The sequence below is a fragment of the Hippoglossus stenolepis genome, chromosome 17 (genome assembly GCF_022539355.2).
Source record: "Hippoglossus stenolepis isolate QCI-W04-F060 chromosome 17, HSTE1.2, whole genome shotgun sequence".
Lineage (NCBI taxonomy): Eukaryota > Metazoa > Chordata > Actinopteri > Pleuronectiformes > Pleuronectidae > Hippoglossus > Hippoglossus stenolepis.
Window position 1 is genome coordinate 5920551 of NC_061499.1, and position 18786 is coordinate 5939336.

The following is an 18786-nucleotide window of genomic DNA, read 5'->3' on the forward strand; positions in this document are numbered from 1 at the left end:
AGCTGGCGACAAATGGAAACACGAGACTCCGTCCAAATTGGCACTCAGCGGCAAAAATTCTGCTGGCAAATTTATTTGTCATATTCTTTGTTTTCATTTCATTAATTGGCGTGTGACCAGTAATGTTGGGTATTCATTAGGGCTGTAATTTGTGGTCACTTGGGTGCCGCAGACTTTGGTTCCTTTTTATTGGAGCCGAAACCGTGTGGATGACTGGGGACGCTGAATTGATATGCACAATCACATTCTATGGCACCAGAGGTCTGCGGCACAGAGATTGAGCAATCGCAACCCATTAGGCACCAATGAATTAAGCCTAATGCATCTTAAACATTTATGCAAACACTGTTGACTTTCACACACACACGCTCAAATAAACTTCACGTCCACTACACACACACACGCACATTTACATAAAATGCAACTACACACATGAGAGCGAGCATAAAAGACATACAGTGCAATACCACTGCATACAGTCATATTTACATTCAGGCAGATGTACACTGGGGGAATATACACATTCAAACACACTTTAAATTTAAATGTATATTGTCACACACAGCATGCTTCCCAGTAAAGACACTTGTGGAGAGTGATGAGAGTAATGCCTTCCCCCTCCTCCCCCTCCAACGCTGGGCAGATTGCATCACCATCCGTCAGCCAGACTCCGACAAACAGCAATTACCCCAATCGACAGATAACGAGAGCGAGGCTATCACTCACAGCCAGGACGCCCCATAAAGCAGCCAGACATTACCATAGAGGAGTCATTTATCTGCCTCTCCTCTAGCCAACCCCCTTCTACTACCACTCAACCCAACTCTGATCATTTAGTTTTTTTGCCTGCTACCTGTTCAGCGCCGTGTGCTTGGGTGGTGGGCTTCAGGCTTCAAGAGAAAGAGAGGTAGGATATGGGCCTGAGGATATGTGGAGTGTGATGAAAGTGGGCTGAAGTGACAGCGACTACGAGGGGTCACTACTTTAGTCTCACACAGCGAGATCTCCACAGCGCTGTGACAGCACCATTCCGGCAGCAACCATTATCATTCTGCTATAGGAAAAAAAAAAACACTTTGGCTTGTTTGTGTTTCATTATTATCTGCAGGATGAGGAGATGGTGCCCCTGCAACAGTCAGGGGAACATTTGCACATGGGGAGGTCAGGATCAAGAGGACAAAAGTTTTGTGGAGGTTGCCATGACCTTGAACTTTGACGACCAAAATCTGTGAATCTAATTGAACATTTGTGCGAAGAATTCTCTTGAGGCACTCTCAAAATAGTCTGTTCCTAAGGCAAGATTTGCGAGGTCACTTTGAGGTTGACCTTTAACCTCAGGCAACCAAAATCCAATCAGTTCAGTTTTGAGTTCAACTGAGTGTTTGTACTAAATTTGAAGACATTCCCTCAAGTTGTTACTGCATAATGCGTTCACAAGACAGAAAAATGCCTTCTGTAAGGTCACAGCGACCTTAACCTTTGACCTCCAGCCACCAAATTCTTTTTGCTCCTTTACCAGATTTTAGAAATTCCCTCAGAGCGTTCTGAAGATAGTGTCTGTAGTTGGCTTGGAGGCATAAAGCAAAACAGTTGATACATAGATACAAAGCAGTCAACTTCAAATACGCTAAACAGGGACCAATGGACCCCAATTGTTACAACTTTTTAAGTCTTCTATTGCAGCACATTGAGTCTCCTTCAGTGAAGATTACTGGTTAAACAAGACAAGAAAATTGTACAAGTCAACTTGAGGTCCGGGAATTTTAAATGGACATTTTTTTGTAATTTCGAACATTTTCTGACTAAATGAGTAATGGTGACAACTATCGGCAGATTAATCTATAATGAAAATAACCCCTTGTTGCAGCTCTAATGGCAACAGGAAGACCCCCAATTACTTTCCACCAATCAATGGAGCGTTTCCACGAGTTAGAGTCTCACGAGCCAATTCTACTCGTTCTAATGAAGGTCTTAGTGGCATTTTCAAAGGTTACTCCTCTATTAGGGGGATATTAACACTGAAAGACATGCGTGTTTTTGAATCACGTGTGCCTTAATTGACGTGTCTCTCAGGAGATCAGCTGCAGTTGTGGTGGTTTGCCAGTTGCTCGACCAAACTAAGCTCCACAACCCTCGAAAAATAATGTGGATCCGATGACTGAATAGGAAGATGGCAAGCAATAAATATCAACACCAGGCTGCACAACATCCCTTGGCTTGCAGGTCACAGATGTAATGTCAATATTTTCCCGCAGCCTATAGCAGAAGCACGGCTGTAGACAGGGATTAGGGAGGGATTGGATGGCGCTCATATTTAGGCCGAGCCAACGCAACTGCTTTACATTATTCCCTCTTGTGAGCCGAGAACACACTTCAATGGCTCCCTTCAGATCGGTCTCTTCTGTCGAATGGTAACAAGGGTGGTGTCTGTTCCAAGGTTATTTCACTCAGAGCCGAGTGTTAATAAAAAAATCCTCATCCACGGATATAGAATCCTATCAGTCTGCCGTCCTATCACCCTTCCCCATGAAGATGCATTATGTCATTGTTCATTATTTACAGCTGTGAGTGAATTTAAATTTTGATAGAAGTCATCTTTTCAAAAAATCTACTCTCGGCTTCTCTAAGGGGAAATGTGAGGCTACCAATCCTAAACCAGTGTGACATATCAGCTGGGGAGTTTGCAGCATGCTTGGACTTATCTTTTCACTTATGCATCAATCTTCTCCTCTCTCTCTCTCTCTCTTCCTCTCTCTCAGCATCCTGTAACAGAAGGTATCCTATTTTCCCTGCTGCAGCTGAATATCATCAGTCGTCTGTTATTCCTTTTGAAGACCCTATCTGAATGGCAATGGCTTAACGCTGACAATCCGCAGCTGTCTACACATCTTTCAATCCATTCTTTCATCAATCTTTTACCTGTCTCTTCTTTCCTGTACATCAAGGGGCCCCTCGCTCGCTGCTACTGCCACACAATGTTTCATTCGTTTTAAAAAACACCAAATGAATGGGCCTTTTTTTTTTTTACGTGCATTTTGCTACCTGTCCCTCAGTGTTCCTTTGTCCTTTACCGTCCACTTCACACGTCTCTCCTCCCTGACAACGCAGCTGTCTGTCTGGTCACCCATCCATCCTCAAACACCTTCCCATCAGAACAGTCCATTTCTCTCTCACCTTTGATTCAACCGAAAGCTTACTTTCCATTTTTCCATCACAAATCTTTCATCTTTCACTCCACCAACCTTTTCATCTTAACATCTCTCTGCCATTTAAGCTCTCATTCCCTTTTCTCTCTATCTCCCTTCTGCTTTCCTGCCACAACAGACCCCCCCCTCTCATCCAGAACTATCTGATCTGGCTGGAGTGACTGCAGCAGATGTAGCCAGACCACAAACATCTGCTTCCCCTGTCCCACTGCATCTCTACTCTGCTGATCAGACTAACCGCTGTAACTCCCTAAAGCTTGCTGTCCTTACTGCTGCCTTTATGTGCAGCTGGGTAGCCTGGCCAAAATCACAGCTAAATATGTTGCAAACACATGAGGCATACAGTGGAAATCCCAGCGCCAGATTGGAAATGTGTGTTTGCAATAAGGTCATGTTTTAGCCTATGGAACAGTCAGGCTGGCTGGGGATTTAACGATGTAAACAGCTGCTTGTAATAGAATATTTCATCATTAAAAAACTACAAAATATCAATATACTGCTGATGAGTTACACTGCTTGATAAAAACAAATCAAAAAAACAATCCCATCAAAATAGCATAGCGTCTTTGGTCCACTTCCCAAATTTGGTTCGACCAACACATGCTAATATTTTGGTATCCGAGGTCAAATAGTCAAACAGCTCGCAAAATATTCAGTAACGTCTGTGGTGAAGCAATAAATTTGGCATGATGGGAATAGGTTACTTAAAACCAACATAAAGTTACAGATGATGTTTACTTTAAACAAAGCAAACACCAGCAATTAGACCTATCCCCTTGACTAAGCAGCGAGGCAATAGAAACATCCCAGTAACAAGCGTAACTCTGCAGATATTGGCACCACTGACATGAGTGATTTGGTATGAAACACGTTTATTATGTAATAGAGTGAAAAAAATAGTTTTATTTTGTGTTATTTGTTTAAATACATTATCTATTTGTAGTTCATATAAGTCTTGGTAATTTTGTGTCAATTTAAAGCCCATTGTTGGACTATAATGTCCACTAATACTGCTTTTGTCCCAATTTCTTTGTAAGAATGAGGCACACTCATCTGCGTGCAAGTTACATAAAACATATTACTGCCAGTAGTTTAAATTATTACACAGATCTACAAGTGGCATCTTTGTGCCAAGAAACGCAGGCAGTGGCCATACCATGCTTTTTAGTGAGTGATGCTAAAATCAAACAAGAAAATGAACCGTGTCAAGTGAATAGAATTTACAATTAAATTTGTTAAATATTTAATGAAAAACAAGATTGAAATGGACATACTTGATACATCCGGCCGTGTGAAGGATGCAGCCACATGTTCAGTGGTAATGAAAGTAAAATGAATACACTTTAAATAAGTCCTCTTATTAAATCAAGACTAATTGTAAAGATGTGGATAAAGAGAAGCAGATGAGTTAAGAGACAATAAATTGTGGCCTGACACGATCAAGATTAAAAGCCTTTATAGTGTATTAGATGTGCTCAGAGTTAAATAAATAATACACGTCTATATACTGCATATATGTACAGTATGACGGATTTTCTATACACTGCATAATAAGGTCCTCGTACTGAATGTGATAAGAAATGCAGAATGTGAGGAAAGCTGGCCCTGAAACATACGGCAGCCTGTCTTCTCTATATGCTGGGATCATTTGACAGGACTCAATTTGCATGCTAATGCTTTGCATAGGGGGAAGGTCACATCATAAACAAGGTTATTTATCCCTTCTATACACAGGTCTCTAATAGGACGAAATCACTCTCACTTCCCAGGGCAGTGATTTATTTACAGTCACTGAAACTGAGAGAAAACTGGGAAAAGATGCTGAAAACTAATGTCAGTATTTCAGTACTGAAAATACGCACTAGGTTGTTTATCTACCACAATATCAGCAGGTTTGTAGCGTGTTCTTTGCGTGTATGGAGAAGGGGATGCTGTTTGTTTTGGATGTGGCTGAGTGCAGTTGAGCACCGGGTTCACTGCGATGTTTCACTGTAGTGTTAACATTTAAAAGCAGCCAGGGGAGCTGTGCTGAGCTCTTAAAAATAACCAATTCTCATCTCTGCTGCCGACACTCCTGACCTTGGACCATTATCATTGCAGCACACTCAAACGGCTTGGCATGCACAATCCGTACCGGGCCAGCACAATAATACAAAGAAAAAACAGAACGCGGCTGCAGCCTGCACGTGCACATACTGAAAGCATGTGAGAGCAAAAAAAAAAAAAAAGCAAACACAATCTTGCCTCTCTGAAGAAAGAACTAAAGCTTTTTCGCTCATTCAATACACACAAATATACACAAACATAAAACCATGACAGACGAGCCAAACTATAAAAGGCTTCTCTATAATGTATGATGTGCTTTACCTGAACCTTGGCCATGCTCCACTCTCTGAAACGGCTATACTCAGGTGAGATATAGGCGAACTGGCTGTTTACCTCACCTGCATCGACGCAGGATCGAAGATTTCTAAACCTCAGGCTGTAATTTGCACGTGGCATTTTAAAAGTCTTGGATGTCTTGATCTTGATGGGGCCCATTTCCCAGGGAGAGATTAAATTTAATCCTAGATTTAAAAATTAATCTATGAGGGAAAATGCTAAAAAGTCAAGGGGCAGGGTTTGGCAGTGTACAGAGAGCCTGTGGTTGGTAAGGCAATGCTTTGGAGCACTGGGACAAAAAGGTACACAGTGTATTAAGACATTCATTCTTGCGTTGTATTGATTTAACATGTAAATCATGATTCCCAGGGAATAATTCATAGATGATGTAAAGAATTGCTTGAATGGAAAGGAGCAGTTCTTTTGAGTCCAGTTTATTCTGTCTCTGTTGTAGTACTGGAGAGATTTGTCTTGATTTGACTTTCATTTTTCCAATCATCGACATGGTTCGATAATTAAAACAGTGCGGTTATCTCGTCCCACTTGCAGAAACATTTTCATCCTGTCAAATTTACATAACACATAAATAAAATATTAAAATAAAACTGAATCCCTGAAATGTTCATGAACTCTAACCTCATATTTTATATTTATAGTATTCGTGATTTTTCAGCAGTAGCCATTCATTTGTATTTACCTCAATAATTACAATTCTACATTATGCATGCATGCAATCAATCAGTGATGTTTGCATTTGTATCTCAGTGATAACAATCGTACTGCAGCCATGTCAAGCTAAAACTAAAGCAAACAAACTGCTGCTGCTTCACATTAAAAGCATCTGGAATAAGGGCTGGGTTTTATTGTGAAGCAGCCACAGGAAATAGCTTGTATCCAAAGTTAGCTCAAAACTATGAAACAAGCCATAATGTGTTTGGGCATTTTTGACAACACACTCGCTATTAGCATAATAATCTGTCGCTAAATCAAACAGGACTTTAAAAACAAAATATCACACTCCAGTACTTCTAACATTTCCTCTTGTAGTTTCTCATGCAGCTTCATCTCCAATACGACTGTTATTGAGGGTTATGCTTAATTAACTCGGAGAGACCATCTTCCTGTGTCTCTCTTTCCGCAAACCAATTTTCAATCAGACATTAAATTGAGTCATGACTCAGCCTTTCAGCAGCAAACTTTCACACTTTGACTGACGTGACGCGACAGTCGGAAAGAAAACCTCTGTGCTCGGCACTTCTGTGCGTCATAAAACAGCCTCTCTATCAGAACTGGGCAAAAACATGTCTGACAGTGAATACATTTGAAAAAGCTCTCAGGTGTGTTTGATGTCTGACACTTTCCCAAAGTGAAAGCCTCACTCACGAAGAGATGGTTAAAAAAGTCCAAGTCATCTCTTCTATCGGGTAGAAACACCACGAGTTACCACCGCACTCTTTGCAGTCAAGGGTCAGATCTCAGACATTTAAAAAAACGTTTAGAACCTATAGAGCCGCTCATTAGCTCACTTCGCTGTTTGAATCTTTTTATGCATACTGGCAATATAAAGTAATTCACTCACTCTGCCGTTTTACGATTTGTGTGCGGTGGCAGAAAGCAGATGTGTGACAAAGTTAACGACCCCGCACATCAGGACCATACGTGAGGGTTGGTGACGTAGATGAACGGGTAAATTGACAGTTTCACCTTCAGGCTTCAAAACTCAGTTCTATTGCCAACAAAAAATGTCCAGTTCAACATGCTATACAATCCACAAGTATAAATCTGTGTCTTAAACTTATTTTTCTCCACATACATAAATCCCACATAAAAACAACACTAGCAGAATAACACATTACCAATGGATCCCTAATGGACAGATATGGCGATTGTGTCTGGGAATCGCTTGGCCTGGTGAAATCTCTCATCTGTATCAAAGATATCAAACTAGCCCAGTTTTCTCTGAAGGTCAAAGTTCAAGGAACAGAACTGCATCATCAGCAAATACTTGTACTTATAGGAGCAGATTTCTTGTCTCAACAGCCTCAGCTCTTACTTCAGCGATACCTCAAACCTAAAAAAACTTTACTCCCAAAAGAGTAAACACTACAGCCGGTCTCTGGCCATTACATCTCAAGTTCTATAACTAATAGTATTATCCTTCGCACACTTGTGAAAAGTTTCGAGGAAACGACATGAGCAGTGTGCAAATGAGATGAAAGCACTGACAAAGAAATGATTAGATTTGGATGAGTCATGATATGGCTGATGCCTATGGTGAATCAGCACCAGCAGTGATACTAATTAAACCAGATCAGATCAGTCTGTCCCTATTTCAACATCACTGCCAGAGAGAGAAATGGCCTCTCATGAGACATCCTGCACAGACAGCATGTCGGTCAGGTACAGATGTTTATTCATTACAAAATTTCCGATACAGATAAATCTACTGAAGAAATGCATTGAGGCTTGATATTTTTTAGTTTAACCATAAACTTATAACATAAATACACATGTTCCCTGCATTGTTTATTCTGTAAAATAATAATTTTCATACCGACACATCTTGGCAGAACATAAATGCCACAATTGATCTGTGTGTGAAAGATTTTTATCAGCCAATGGATAAATTGAGCAGACTCTACAAACTACTGACTAGATATTTTCTCCAACTTTTCCCAGAAGCATCTTGTCCATGTTTAAATACACAAACTCTATCAGCAGACAATCAAGTTCATCAAGTGGAGCCTCTTTCATTTTGTTTTGCACAAACCTCGTCTTTACAACCTAGATCGTTGCTATCAAAATAATGGAAAGTTGGCCGTTTAAGCTTCAGTTTAATGATGTTGAGTAAAATTGCTAATCCGTAATGGATCTCAGGCCTAATTATTACTTCTTATCTTCAAGATGATGTGTTTTCCCCGCAGCTCCTGTGATGTCATTTAAAAAGTCTGACGGCTCATAAATCTCAAACCTGAAACTAAAACTTTACTGATCTGAAATAAAATAACAAGCTTCTTATTTCATTACTGCCAGTTGGGATATACAACACATTACCTTGTTGACCTCCAGGATTTCTCTCCTCTCCTCGGTGGCGGGGCGGCTCTGGCCAGCTGAGCGGTCCTCGTGTTTGGAGCTGTCATCTTCCACAAAGGGTATAAGTTGCTGGAAGGGAGCGCAAACAAAAATCTGGTTGTATTATTCACTTACAGCAGTATAACGAATTAACAGTACATTACTCAAATAATCATTAAGTTTATCTACTAATGTTGTGGCTGTCAGCTGATTTTAAAAAGGTCTCATTCTGGGATGAAACTCACTCAATGATGCACTTTTGACACATGCTCCTCCCCTGTTCTGAAGATACTCAAAGCACTGGACTGCATATTCTCATCTCTCAGCAGGAGTCCAATATGTCTGCTGAGTACAGTTATAGGTACGAATTATGTGCATATTGGAAATCTCGACCTATGAGGGCGAAGCTATACTGAAGATATCCCTGTGGTGGGTCATCATCGTGTTCCCATGAAGTGGTGACAATGGGGATTCTGTGAAAAGCTCTCGAACACAGGATGACTCTCGCTCGTCTATTATCAATGTTGTGAGAAAGAGAGACGGAGACATAGAGATTAATTCATTTTTAAACGCTGTATGTGCTTGACCTTGTCTGCTTGACACCACAATGAGGCTGATGTACATCAGCCTTCAGACGAGGCTGCGTTCTGAGAACCGACAGGGTCACTGCCTCCTGCTCTGCATCACACTGCCCCCTAATGGTTACCTCATAGAGGAGGAGCAGAGCAGGAGGTTTGCCGCAGCCACAGATCAAATAATGTCGTTTTTTTCTTGAGAACAAACTGTTCCTCCATACCCAGGACATTTGGGACATGTTGCGCAAAATGGGATTGATGTTATTCTTGATAATCTTAGTAAAACTACTGCACAGAATTGGATTTTGTCAAAACGAGAGCAACTGCGGGGCACAAAGTGTAAATGCAGTCAAATGTCAATTCTGCAGCGTTTCTAGGAAATACATAATATCCGTTATGTTGACGTTAAGTCAATTTTATAGTCTCACCCACTCAAAATCTACAGAGCAGTTTCCCTGCACAAGTTTAAGATGTATGATACCAGTTTTAATGTGTTTCAAGTAGCAAGGATACTTTGTTATAGTGGAGGCAAGAAGTTCTTGTCACAAGAAAAAAACTAACATGTCTAAAAACCTAAGTTTTCATTTCAAAACCAAAACTGTCCTATCAGACAGGATCACAAACACAGATTAGGTATGAGACTCTCAAATCAAACAGAAGCTAAAGACATGGCCACACCTTGCTCCAATAACGACTTGGCCCAATACTTCTATCCAAATTGTTCATAGTTGTTCTTTCCCTAAAGCTTTGACCTGATTGTGCAGATTTTGCAGTTGGACCAGAAGACCTGCAGACGCTAGACAATGATTCAAAAAGGCTGCGTCATCTGGAAGCAATGAGTGACTAGTGTGTGAGCTGGAGCTGGCCCTAGTTACGAGTTACACAAAACAAGTGAAAAATAAATAAATAGGCAGACGGAAAGGTTAACGAACAGATGACGAGAAAGGAAATGAACACAAGTAGGTGGGGGCAGGGAGAAAACCGAAAAAAATGGAAGAGAGAATACAACAAATAAAGAGATTGGGGGGGGGAAAGAGCTCCTGTCAGATTCCAGGCTGAGCTCCGTGCCAAACTGTAAACCCTGGGAGAAAAGACAGCAAGGACATGTGCAGCATTTTATAACAGACAAACTATGAGCTTGTCTCTGGCTCAAGAAAAACTGAAAAGTAGGAAAAGTTTTTTTTTTTTTCATATAGGGTAATTTAATACCAAAAGGGAATGACATATCGGATTTTAAAGGTAGTGGGCTGATTTTGGCAGCGCGTGGGGGGGGAGAAATGAAATGTGCTGAGTAGTGTGGGAAAGATGGATGGAGAGTGTATTGTGTGTGCACATGTAGCCATGCAGCATACATGTGTGTGTGTGTGTGTGTGTGAGTGTGAGTGTGCCTGTATGAGTCATAACCTCTGCTTCTTCCACAGTGAGATGGATGTGGTTTCCTGCCTGACAGAGAAGAATGGCCTAATGAAGTTTTCCAGTTTACCTCGCTGAGACACAGGGAAAAGGATGGAAAAAGACGAACCAAAAAAGATAACACAATAATAAGAGAAAATAGTCGGGCGAACATGTAAGCGGAGAGGGAAATGAAATGGCATGGCTGTTCACTTCAGGAAATGACAAGAGGGGGAACAATTTGACAACAGAGACAGAGGAACAGAGGAAAAATAGAAAGAGTGAGAGAGGGGAGGAAAAGGAAAATGAAACCGATGTGAACACAGCTTGACTGAAGGAGAGAATGGAGAGAGCCATTATCCAGCAGCAATAACAGAAAGAACGGAGATGGAAAAACAAGGGAGCTCAGGAAAAGAAAGAGGAAAAAGCTTCAACTGGGTTGCAACGAAACGACAGCTGGAAAGACGAAGGGGGAAAGAGCTGACGCGCATTTAGTCCAGCTGTTCATTAAACGGGTCTGTTGCTAATTAGGCTGTGATGAGGTCACGCTGCCCGAGTCATTGATTCCACTTCCTGTTTCGGGCAGCCAATAGTGGGCGGCTGTCAGGCAAGCACCTGAATTCTGCGGGATGATAAATGGCATGTGTGCAGGGGCCAAAATCAACAAACCCAGCGCCCCAGACAAACATGGTGAGCTGAGCTATTGGCTGGTCAGCACTGGACCGAAGTTCAGCCGCAAAGGGAACATTAATAAACATTTAAATAATGATAACTAATAAGTGAGATGAATTACTCAATGAGGATGTACAACATTAAAGCAGGCAAGGAAAATGTGAAAGTGAACCACTCAAAGACTCGTGGGTAGAGCAGCAGACGAGAGTCACTGTGAACAACTAGTGGAGGGATCATTGGACATGCTGCTGAACACAGACAATGTACAGTACATGGTGGCAGCCATCAAAAATTTGTTCCAATTTAGGACTGGTCCCCTCCCACATCCTCCTTTATCCTCAGTAGGAGTCTGGTGAGAGAGATTAGCTGCGAGCCAATCTGTAGAAATTGGGAAGGGACTGCCGCAGTCATAAATCCAATCAAACAGTGGTGGCTGGTCGAGCTGTAGACCTGCATGGAGCCTCGCACAGTGCAGTGCATGCCCAGTTAGCCTCCGAGTGTGTATGTGAGTGAGTGTGTGCCTTGGTGACTTTCTACAATGCACTCTGTATTTCTGTGTGTCAGTGCAGGCAGGCGGGGGGGTGCAGTGCGGCTGAGCAGCTGCTGCTCCTGAAGGTGGATGGTGACCGTAACCAGCGGTAAAGACACTCTGGAGACTCACCTGAAGTGACCAATCAATCTGCTGCCCGCAGACAGACCTAGAGGGAGCAGGCGAGATAAGAGTCCCCCACGGTAAAGATGAGCATTTATGGGAAAGTGCACGTGTGTGTGTTTGCGCACTTATGAGCAGCAATGCCACTAACAATGTCCTTCTTCTTCCATCCGACTAACAACCTCCTAATTAGCAGATAATTTGAGTGATACTTGCCTGAAGCACATACATCATATGTTGACGTTTGTATCTGGAAGGATTAATCAATAGTTACAACCACATTCTGTACAATCTCACGGCAGTGGTGGGTATCTGTGTGTATTAAAAGATAACTGGATTAAAAAGCGAAGATAACATCGCAGCAGCAACTGAGAATGTACCAATCAATGAACAGTATAACAGTAAAATCCAATAACATATCGTTCTAAATTAGAGCTGGAGCCAAAAAGTCGATGAGTCTATGTATCAGTCAAGAAAACCCCAAGCACAGTCCTCTATAAACCAGACTGTCTTCAGCAATAAACAAGTTGAAGTTAAGACCTTTAAAACCTTTTGAGACCCTTTAAGACCATACAAAAGTTAAAAAATATACTTGTAGCGAGTAAACACATTTATGTCTGTCGGACTCAACGAACTTGATCCAGAACCAGATCCCAAGTCCCACAGCTCACTTCACTAAACTTGCATTTCCACATATTCATAAACCAGCTATCAGGCTGGCAAGGAAGACATTAGTTCAAAACATAAACTTAACCAGAAACAGACTAACGACGATAATTCTTCTTCTTCAGTCTGACAGAGGAGAGAATTTTTCACGGTGATGTGCCCAAAAATATTAATGACACAAATTGTGAATTGTGAATCTGGGCTATACAAATATAATTTGATTGATTGATTCATTTAGACCCATCAAATCTTTAATTCAATTAAAGCTTTTTTAAGCCTTTTATTTATTATAAAGTTGAGTTTTAGGCATTTTAAGACTTTATAAAGGACCTGCCTTGACATGTCTTGTCTCAAAACAAACCACAAAGAAGAGGGATGGAAATAGAGACTGGTGTTAGAAATGGAGGACGCCGCAACACCAGACAGAGTTAATATCATATTTCTCATAATTGTAGGTAAGGTGGACGGAGAAGGACAATAATGTCGATTGAAAATACAGACGGTGACAAATTGAAGGAAAAACCTGAATAAATTTGAAGAAAATCATATCGCATGCGGACGCTTCCACACAGGTGCACTGCATGGTGCAATTAAGCAATTAAAATCCAATGACACTGAGGCATGAAATATAAAAATGCTGAAAGTACAAGTTGATTCTGTTTTTTTATATAAACACAGTGAGAAGAAAAGATTAGAAAGAGGGTTCAATGTCAATCTGACAGAGACTTTCAACTGGAGCAGTGAATAAAGGAACATCTTTGGATGTGATCAAACTGCGTCAAGTTATCTCGGTTTTGGACAAAACACAACGTTTGAAGACTGGAATTTGTCAAGATTTTCCCTACATTTGCACGGATGAGGTGATCAGTGTCAAATGGTTGTAAAAGAGTCAGTTTCCATGTCTCACCTCGGGTGGTATCGAGTCCAGTCCGGCGCAGTTCTCATTGCATTTGTCGTAGACTAGACGCAGCTTCCGGAACAGCACGGAGAGCATGCGTAGGTGCTCCTGGAGTTTCCCCAGCCTGTCCTGGTGGGTATTCGGGTGGTACGTGACTCCATTAGGCAGCTGGGAAGTAACACAGAGGAAATGTTGGGTTCAGCAAAGAACAAGCCGACAATTTACTTAGTGTTAATAAAAAGCAGCGACCATTGATCCCCACTGCCAAAAGCAGTACAAAGTCTCTGCTGGTCTCTAACTGGTAATAGTCCATTATAAAGCTCCAACCTATGTGCAATATATGCACTTTGATTTAAACTGATAACACAGAGGTAGTTTCCTTTCTGATCAAGAATGAAAGCTACAATACAGAAGCCGGAAAATGAAACAATCAAAAAACAATATGATAACAAGTCGTGACAACATAATGATACTACAATTTAAACTCCTACACACAAACTTGGCACCATGAAAAGGTTAAGTGCTTCAGCTGCTGCCCTTTGTTTTCGCCAACCTTCACACTGAGGCAGCATCACAGGCTTTTAACTACAATGGGTGTAAACGAGTAACGAGATATGTTTTTATTGAGAGGATCGACGAGCGTCTGGGGCAGCACCGTCTGATTATAAACATTCTACAGAACATGAAACAAGTCTGCCTTCAGGGCGAGCACAGGGAAGACAGACAGAGAGACAGAGGGAGGGAGACAGGGAACAAGAGATAAATGAAGAATTTTTACGAGCATAAAAACACAAAAACAAGTCACAACAATGCAGTTTGAGGATTCTGCGGCTCAGACGTGCTTGCTTGGTCCGTCTCAGGCTGTGATTTTAACAGGCGGGCGCAGGAGGAGCGTCTCTCAGGAGCTGGCCGACATCCATGATAAACTCGTGCTGACCTCAGCACTGTCAAGAGCTGAACTACATGTGAACTGCAAACCAAACTGATATTAAAGACTCATTTCCTGAGTAAAACGCTTTAAGGGATGCTTTTGAAGTAATTCAGCATCTATCTGCCTTCACTTGATTGCAGTGAACTTAAGTACTTGGACATATTTGAGATATCACCATGACCTAATGACGACAGTGCATCGATAGTATGCAAGACAGATGACTGTGTGGGAACCAGCCTCCCAACAAATAACTTTGTTTGACCAAATAAATATGTAGATATAACGTGATCCTTTATCTCCTTCTCCTCCTTTGGATTTGGGTTATAGCATATTTTTCACTGGTGAAAGGACAACACTGAAACATCCTCTGTTGATGTGTGTTTCAAAGGCCATTTCACTCCTATCTCTTTTGGTCTGGAACTTGTGCAAACCAAAATGACAGGTGTGAAAGGTGCTTCAGACCACGCTTTAGACCAGTAGACTAAAGTATAAAGAAGAGGTGGCCTTGGTCCGGATGACACTGAGCCACGGTTTGATTTGTTTGCAGTGTCGAACAAAAGAGCAGAAAAAGAAGTGGAAGCCTTACTGGTCTCCCCAGAAACAGAGTGGAACCCGGCTCACAGGATTGTTTTCAGTCTTTGCCTCTGACAATTTAATGTTTGAATGACGAGGACATTCAGTTGGCGCGTACTTGTGTCGAGTACTGCCCCTGAAGTGGCTGGTAGTAAAACCATAATGATATAACAGTGCCAACAAAATCAGGAAAATTAACCTGTTCGTTCATTTTCTCAGTTCAAATGGAGAGATTACTACCTGCCAAATTAAAAACATGCTGTCAATCTACAAACCAATCAAAGTCAAGTATAGGTAGCCAACGTAAGTGATGAGGACGTAGGTCATACAAAACTCAAATGTATCTTGGTTCAGACTTTCATGTTTAAAAAGATCTCTGGTGCTATTTGGGACAGTGGCCTAAACTGTGAACTACACCAACAACATATTTCTGTCATGTTTTTTAACCAATCCTTGAATATTTCTGAAGAATTTTCTCTTCATGGCTGAGAAGATGAGACTTGCTTTAATATTGTTACGCTAAAATAAATTCTCTAACTGCCTTAATGGTGGAGTTAACGCTCAGCTTCAAATCTTAAGGAAACAGACTTTCTTCCCAGCAGAGAAGCACAGGTGTTACTGCAAATGTTAACAATGGCTCCGTCTAGTTCAGTGTCCCAGTCCCACTGTGCACATTATCAGGACTCTAAAACTGAAGCAGCTGTATGTAATGTAATTCGTGTATCATTAATTTTACTATTCACACCAGAGCCTTTTCCTACTGTGACAAGTCCAAATGCGTTTTGTTAAAAATGCCTTTTGGGAGCCAGGATACCGACTGAGACCAAACCTTTTTCCTACATGAATGACAATTTCAGCTTCTTTGAATTTTTAGAGCCCATTTTACTGTTTCGCTAAATTCAAACAAATGGATGCATGATTATATCAATAAATTCTGATCTTTCTACCGCCGCTAAAGGCCTCTTATATTCCCAGATTTTGTCTTTTTAGTTTTTTGGGAGGAAACTGAAGTTAAAATCGAGGGTTGATGAAGTTTTCGGCTGACTGCACTGAAGTCAGAGCTTCCTTTTAGTATTCAGTCTGCCTCCACTGTCAGTTTTCAAATCCTGCATAAAAACACATTTTTAAATCGACTGACAGCTATTTTGTTATTTGCAGAAAAGTCCTTTGTAGTGTTAACATCAGACCTAGTATTACTATTTTTGCATATTCCTTTATATTTTTATGCCACGATCACTCTTTGGCTTTTTATGATAATATTCTGCTCTTTTATCTTTTATATAGATCTGTTTGATTATGTTGTATCTCGGATTTACAGTTTTTTCTTTTCTGATGTTGTCCTTATGGCATAAAATGTTTTCTAAGGGTGTTAGAGCTAAGCAAAGGACATGAAAGAAGGAAAAGGGGAAACAGAAAACTGTAGGAAGACTGAAACCATGACTGACGGGCATGTGGACAGAGAAGCAGAGCGAGACCGACCTGCATGTTCCTGAGGAGCTGGAAGATCTCCATCGTCCTGAGGACAATGTCCTGGACCGTCTCCTGGCCAATGCGACACAGCGAGGCCGTGTTGACATCACGCGCTGCTTGTGCTTGTTGCTGCTGCGGCGGCGGCTGCGCGCCAAAAGGTGATACTAGCGGAGGGGTCGTCATGGAGACGGAAGGTGAATGTGAAGCAGGAGAAGGTTTAGGTCCAGGTGAAGTTCCCCGTCAGGCCATTCCGCACCAGCACACCCTTTACATGCCTTGATTTAATGTTTGACAGCAGGAGAAGAGGAATATGAAGGGAAATTCAAGATGAGGAGTAAGAGAGTAGGACAAGTCGACAGTTGATGAAAACAAAGTCTTGAATACTACACTTGGGCCGCATCTAACAACTATATGTTCTATTGCTCACATAGATGTTCGTGTCCATTAGACATCTGACAAGAGTGAGAAGAGAGTTAATGATATTGTTTTATCTATGTTGATGGGTATAATTTTTGTTCCTGAGTGAAGGTTATGTTTTTAAACACTTGATACAAATTATAGTATGATAATTATTGTTCCATCACCCAGCTCTACTTCAAATAGTTGTATGCATTTTACCAACAGCCCAAAACCCAAAGATATTTACTGTACAACAACATAAGAGAGAAAGAAAAGTGTAAGATCATCACACTGGAGAAGTTTGAACAATAAAATGTGGAGGAGGAAAGTAGGAAAGTTGACAGCAAATAAATAAAGTCTTGAAAACTAGATTGTTTGCATTATCAATTTATTTGCCAATAATATGTTTGATTACTCACTAAGTTGTTTGTTCTGTTAAACATCAGAAAAGTGTCAAAAAGTAGAAAGTGAAAAAAGAACATGTGATGTCTTCAAATTCGAGTTTGGGTGAAATAGTTAAAAATGTATCAGTCGATTTAGTCAAGTACATAGACAAGTTTTTTACCTTTTTATGAGCACAGAATGACAAACATGGTACATTTTTTACAAATCTGAGGTAGACCATTATGTATTATATATGTATAAGTGTTATATGTAAAATACATATTGAACTTGAAATAGTTTTATCGCCTGGCACTACTTCAAACAGTTAAATGTATTTGACCAATAGTCCAGAACCCAGAGATATTTAGTGTGTGACAAAGAAAAAGGTGAAATCTTTACACTGGAGAAGTTTTAAACAATAAAACATTTTTTAATTTGTGCTCAAACTTGTATTCAAACTATCACTTATAATAATAGTTAGAACTGTTATAGTTATCAGCTGATTGAGTAAACGTACTCTGTGAAAACTGACTTGATATAAAAATGTTATATTAAAAAAAAGCTGTTGTCACTGTTGTCGTTGTTAATAAAGTTAAACAACCAGGAAGTGCTTGTTAACGAGCCGCACAGCTGTGACCAATCAACTAATAAAAAACATGCTAACATGTCTCAGTGATGACGAAGCGACTGGGCTAACGTGTTAGCCGTTAGCACAAGTTGTTCACTACACGTTGTGAAACATTTAAAAAGGAAACTTCGCGTCACTTCGCGAGCTCCTCGGACGCTCACGTGGAGCAGAAGCAGCCTCATGTTCGAGTAACGGGGTTTTTCCCCCCGACATGCTCGAGACGAGAGGTTGTCCCCGAGGCTAAGTGGACGGTCACACCGCACGGACACTTCAAGCTGTGTCTCTGTTCGATTCCCGCTGTGTCCGGTCACTGCTCCCGCTCCACGTGAAGCCAAACGCCCCAACGATTAACGTCACGTATCTGATGTGTCCTGAAACAACGTGTAACTTTACCTGTGCGCTGATAATTCATCATCTTTGTTGACATGTCAACTTCCTCTGCTCCGCTCCCGAGATCTCAGCCAAGGCAGCTATCGCGAGAGTTGGTCCTGATACCGTAAGTGCTGGAAGAGAGGCGCCATTTATTACAGATACACACAGACTCAAGTTGCTGTACAGGGACATTAAAATAACACAGAGACAAAGTTAAAAGAAATCTATTTAAAATCAGAAAGCAAAGGTTAGGCATAATGAAAGATTTAAATAGGTAGAATAAAAGACATAAAGAGATAAAGAGGTGGGAAAACGGAGAAATAATTTGACAGAGAAAATTACAGCAAATAAAATCGATTGAACTGTAAAATAATAAAATACATTGATGGTGAGACAGTAATTTGATGAAAATGACACTATTTTCTTCACGAAATTAAAAGTAATATCTCTTAAAAATAAATTGAAATATGTTGGTCTCCTCGTGCACATTATCCATATAACGTGTACCATCTAT

The 18786-nt window shown here is 40.9% G+C and overlaps 1 protein-coding gene across 1 annotated transcript in view; it reads right to left on the minus strand.

The window, feature by feature from the left end:
- med30 (mediator complex subunit 30) overlaps positions 1-18387 on the minus strand; it is a 29358-nt gene extending 10971 nt beyond the window's left edge. The window contains exons 1-4 of the mRNA XM_035183134.2: positions 18294-18387; positions 16499-16764; positions 13525-13683; positions 8643-8750 (exon numbers count right to left, since the gene is read on the minus strand). Coding sequence (XP_035039025.1) covers positions 8643-8750; positions 13525-13683; positions 16499-16672 — 441 coding nt within the window. The 5' untranslated portion in view covers positions 16673-16764; positions 18294-18387. The remainder of the gene's footprint in view (positions 1-8642; positions 8751-13524; positions 13684-16498; positions 16765-18293) is intronic.
- Positions 18388-18786: the final 399 nt, after the last annotated feature.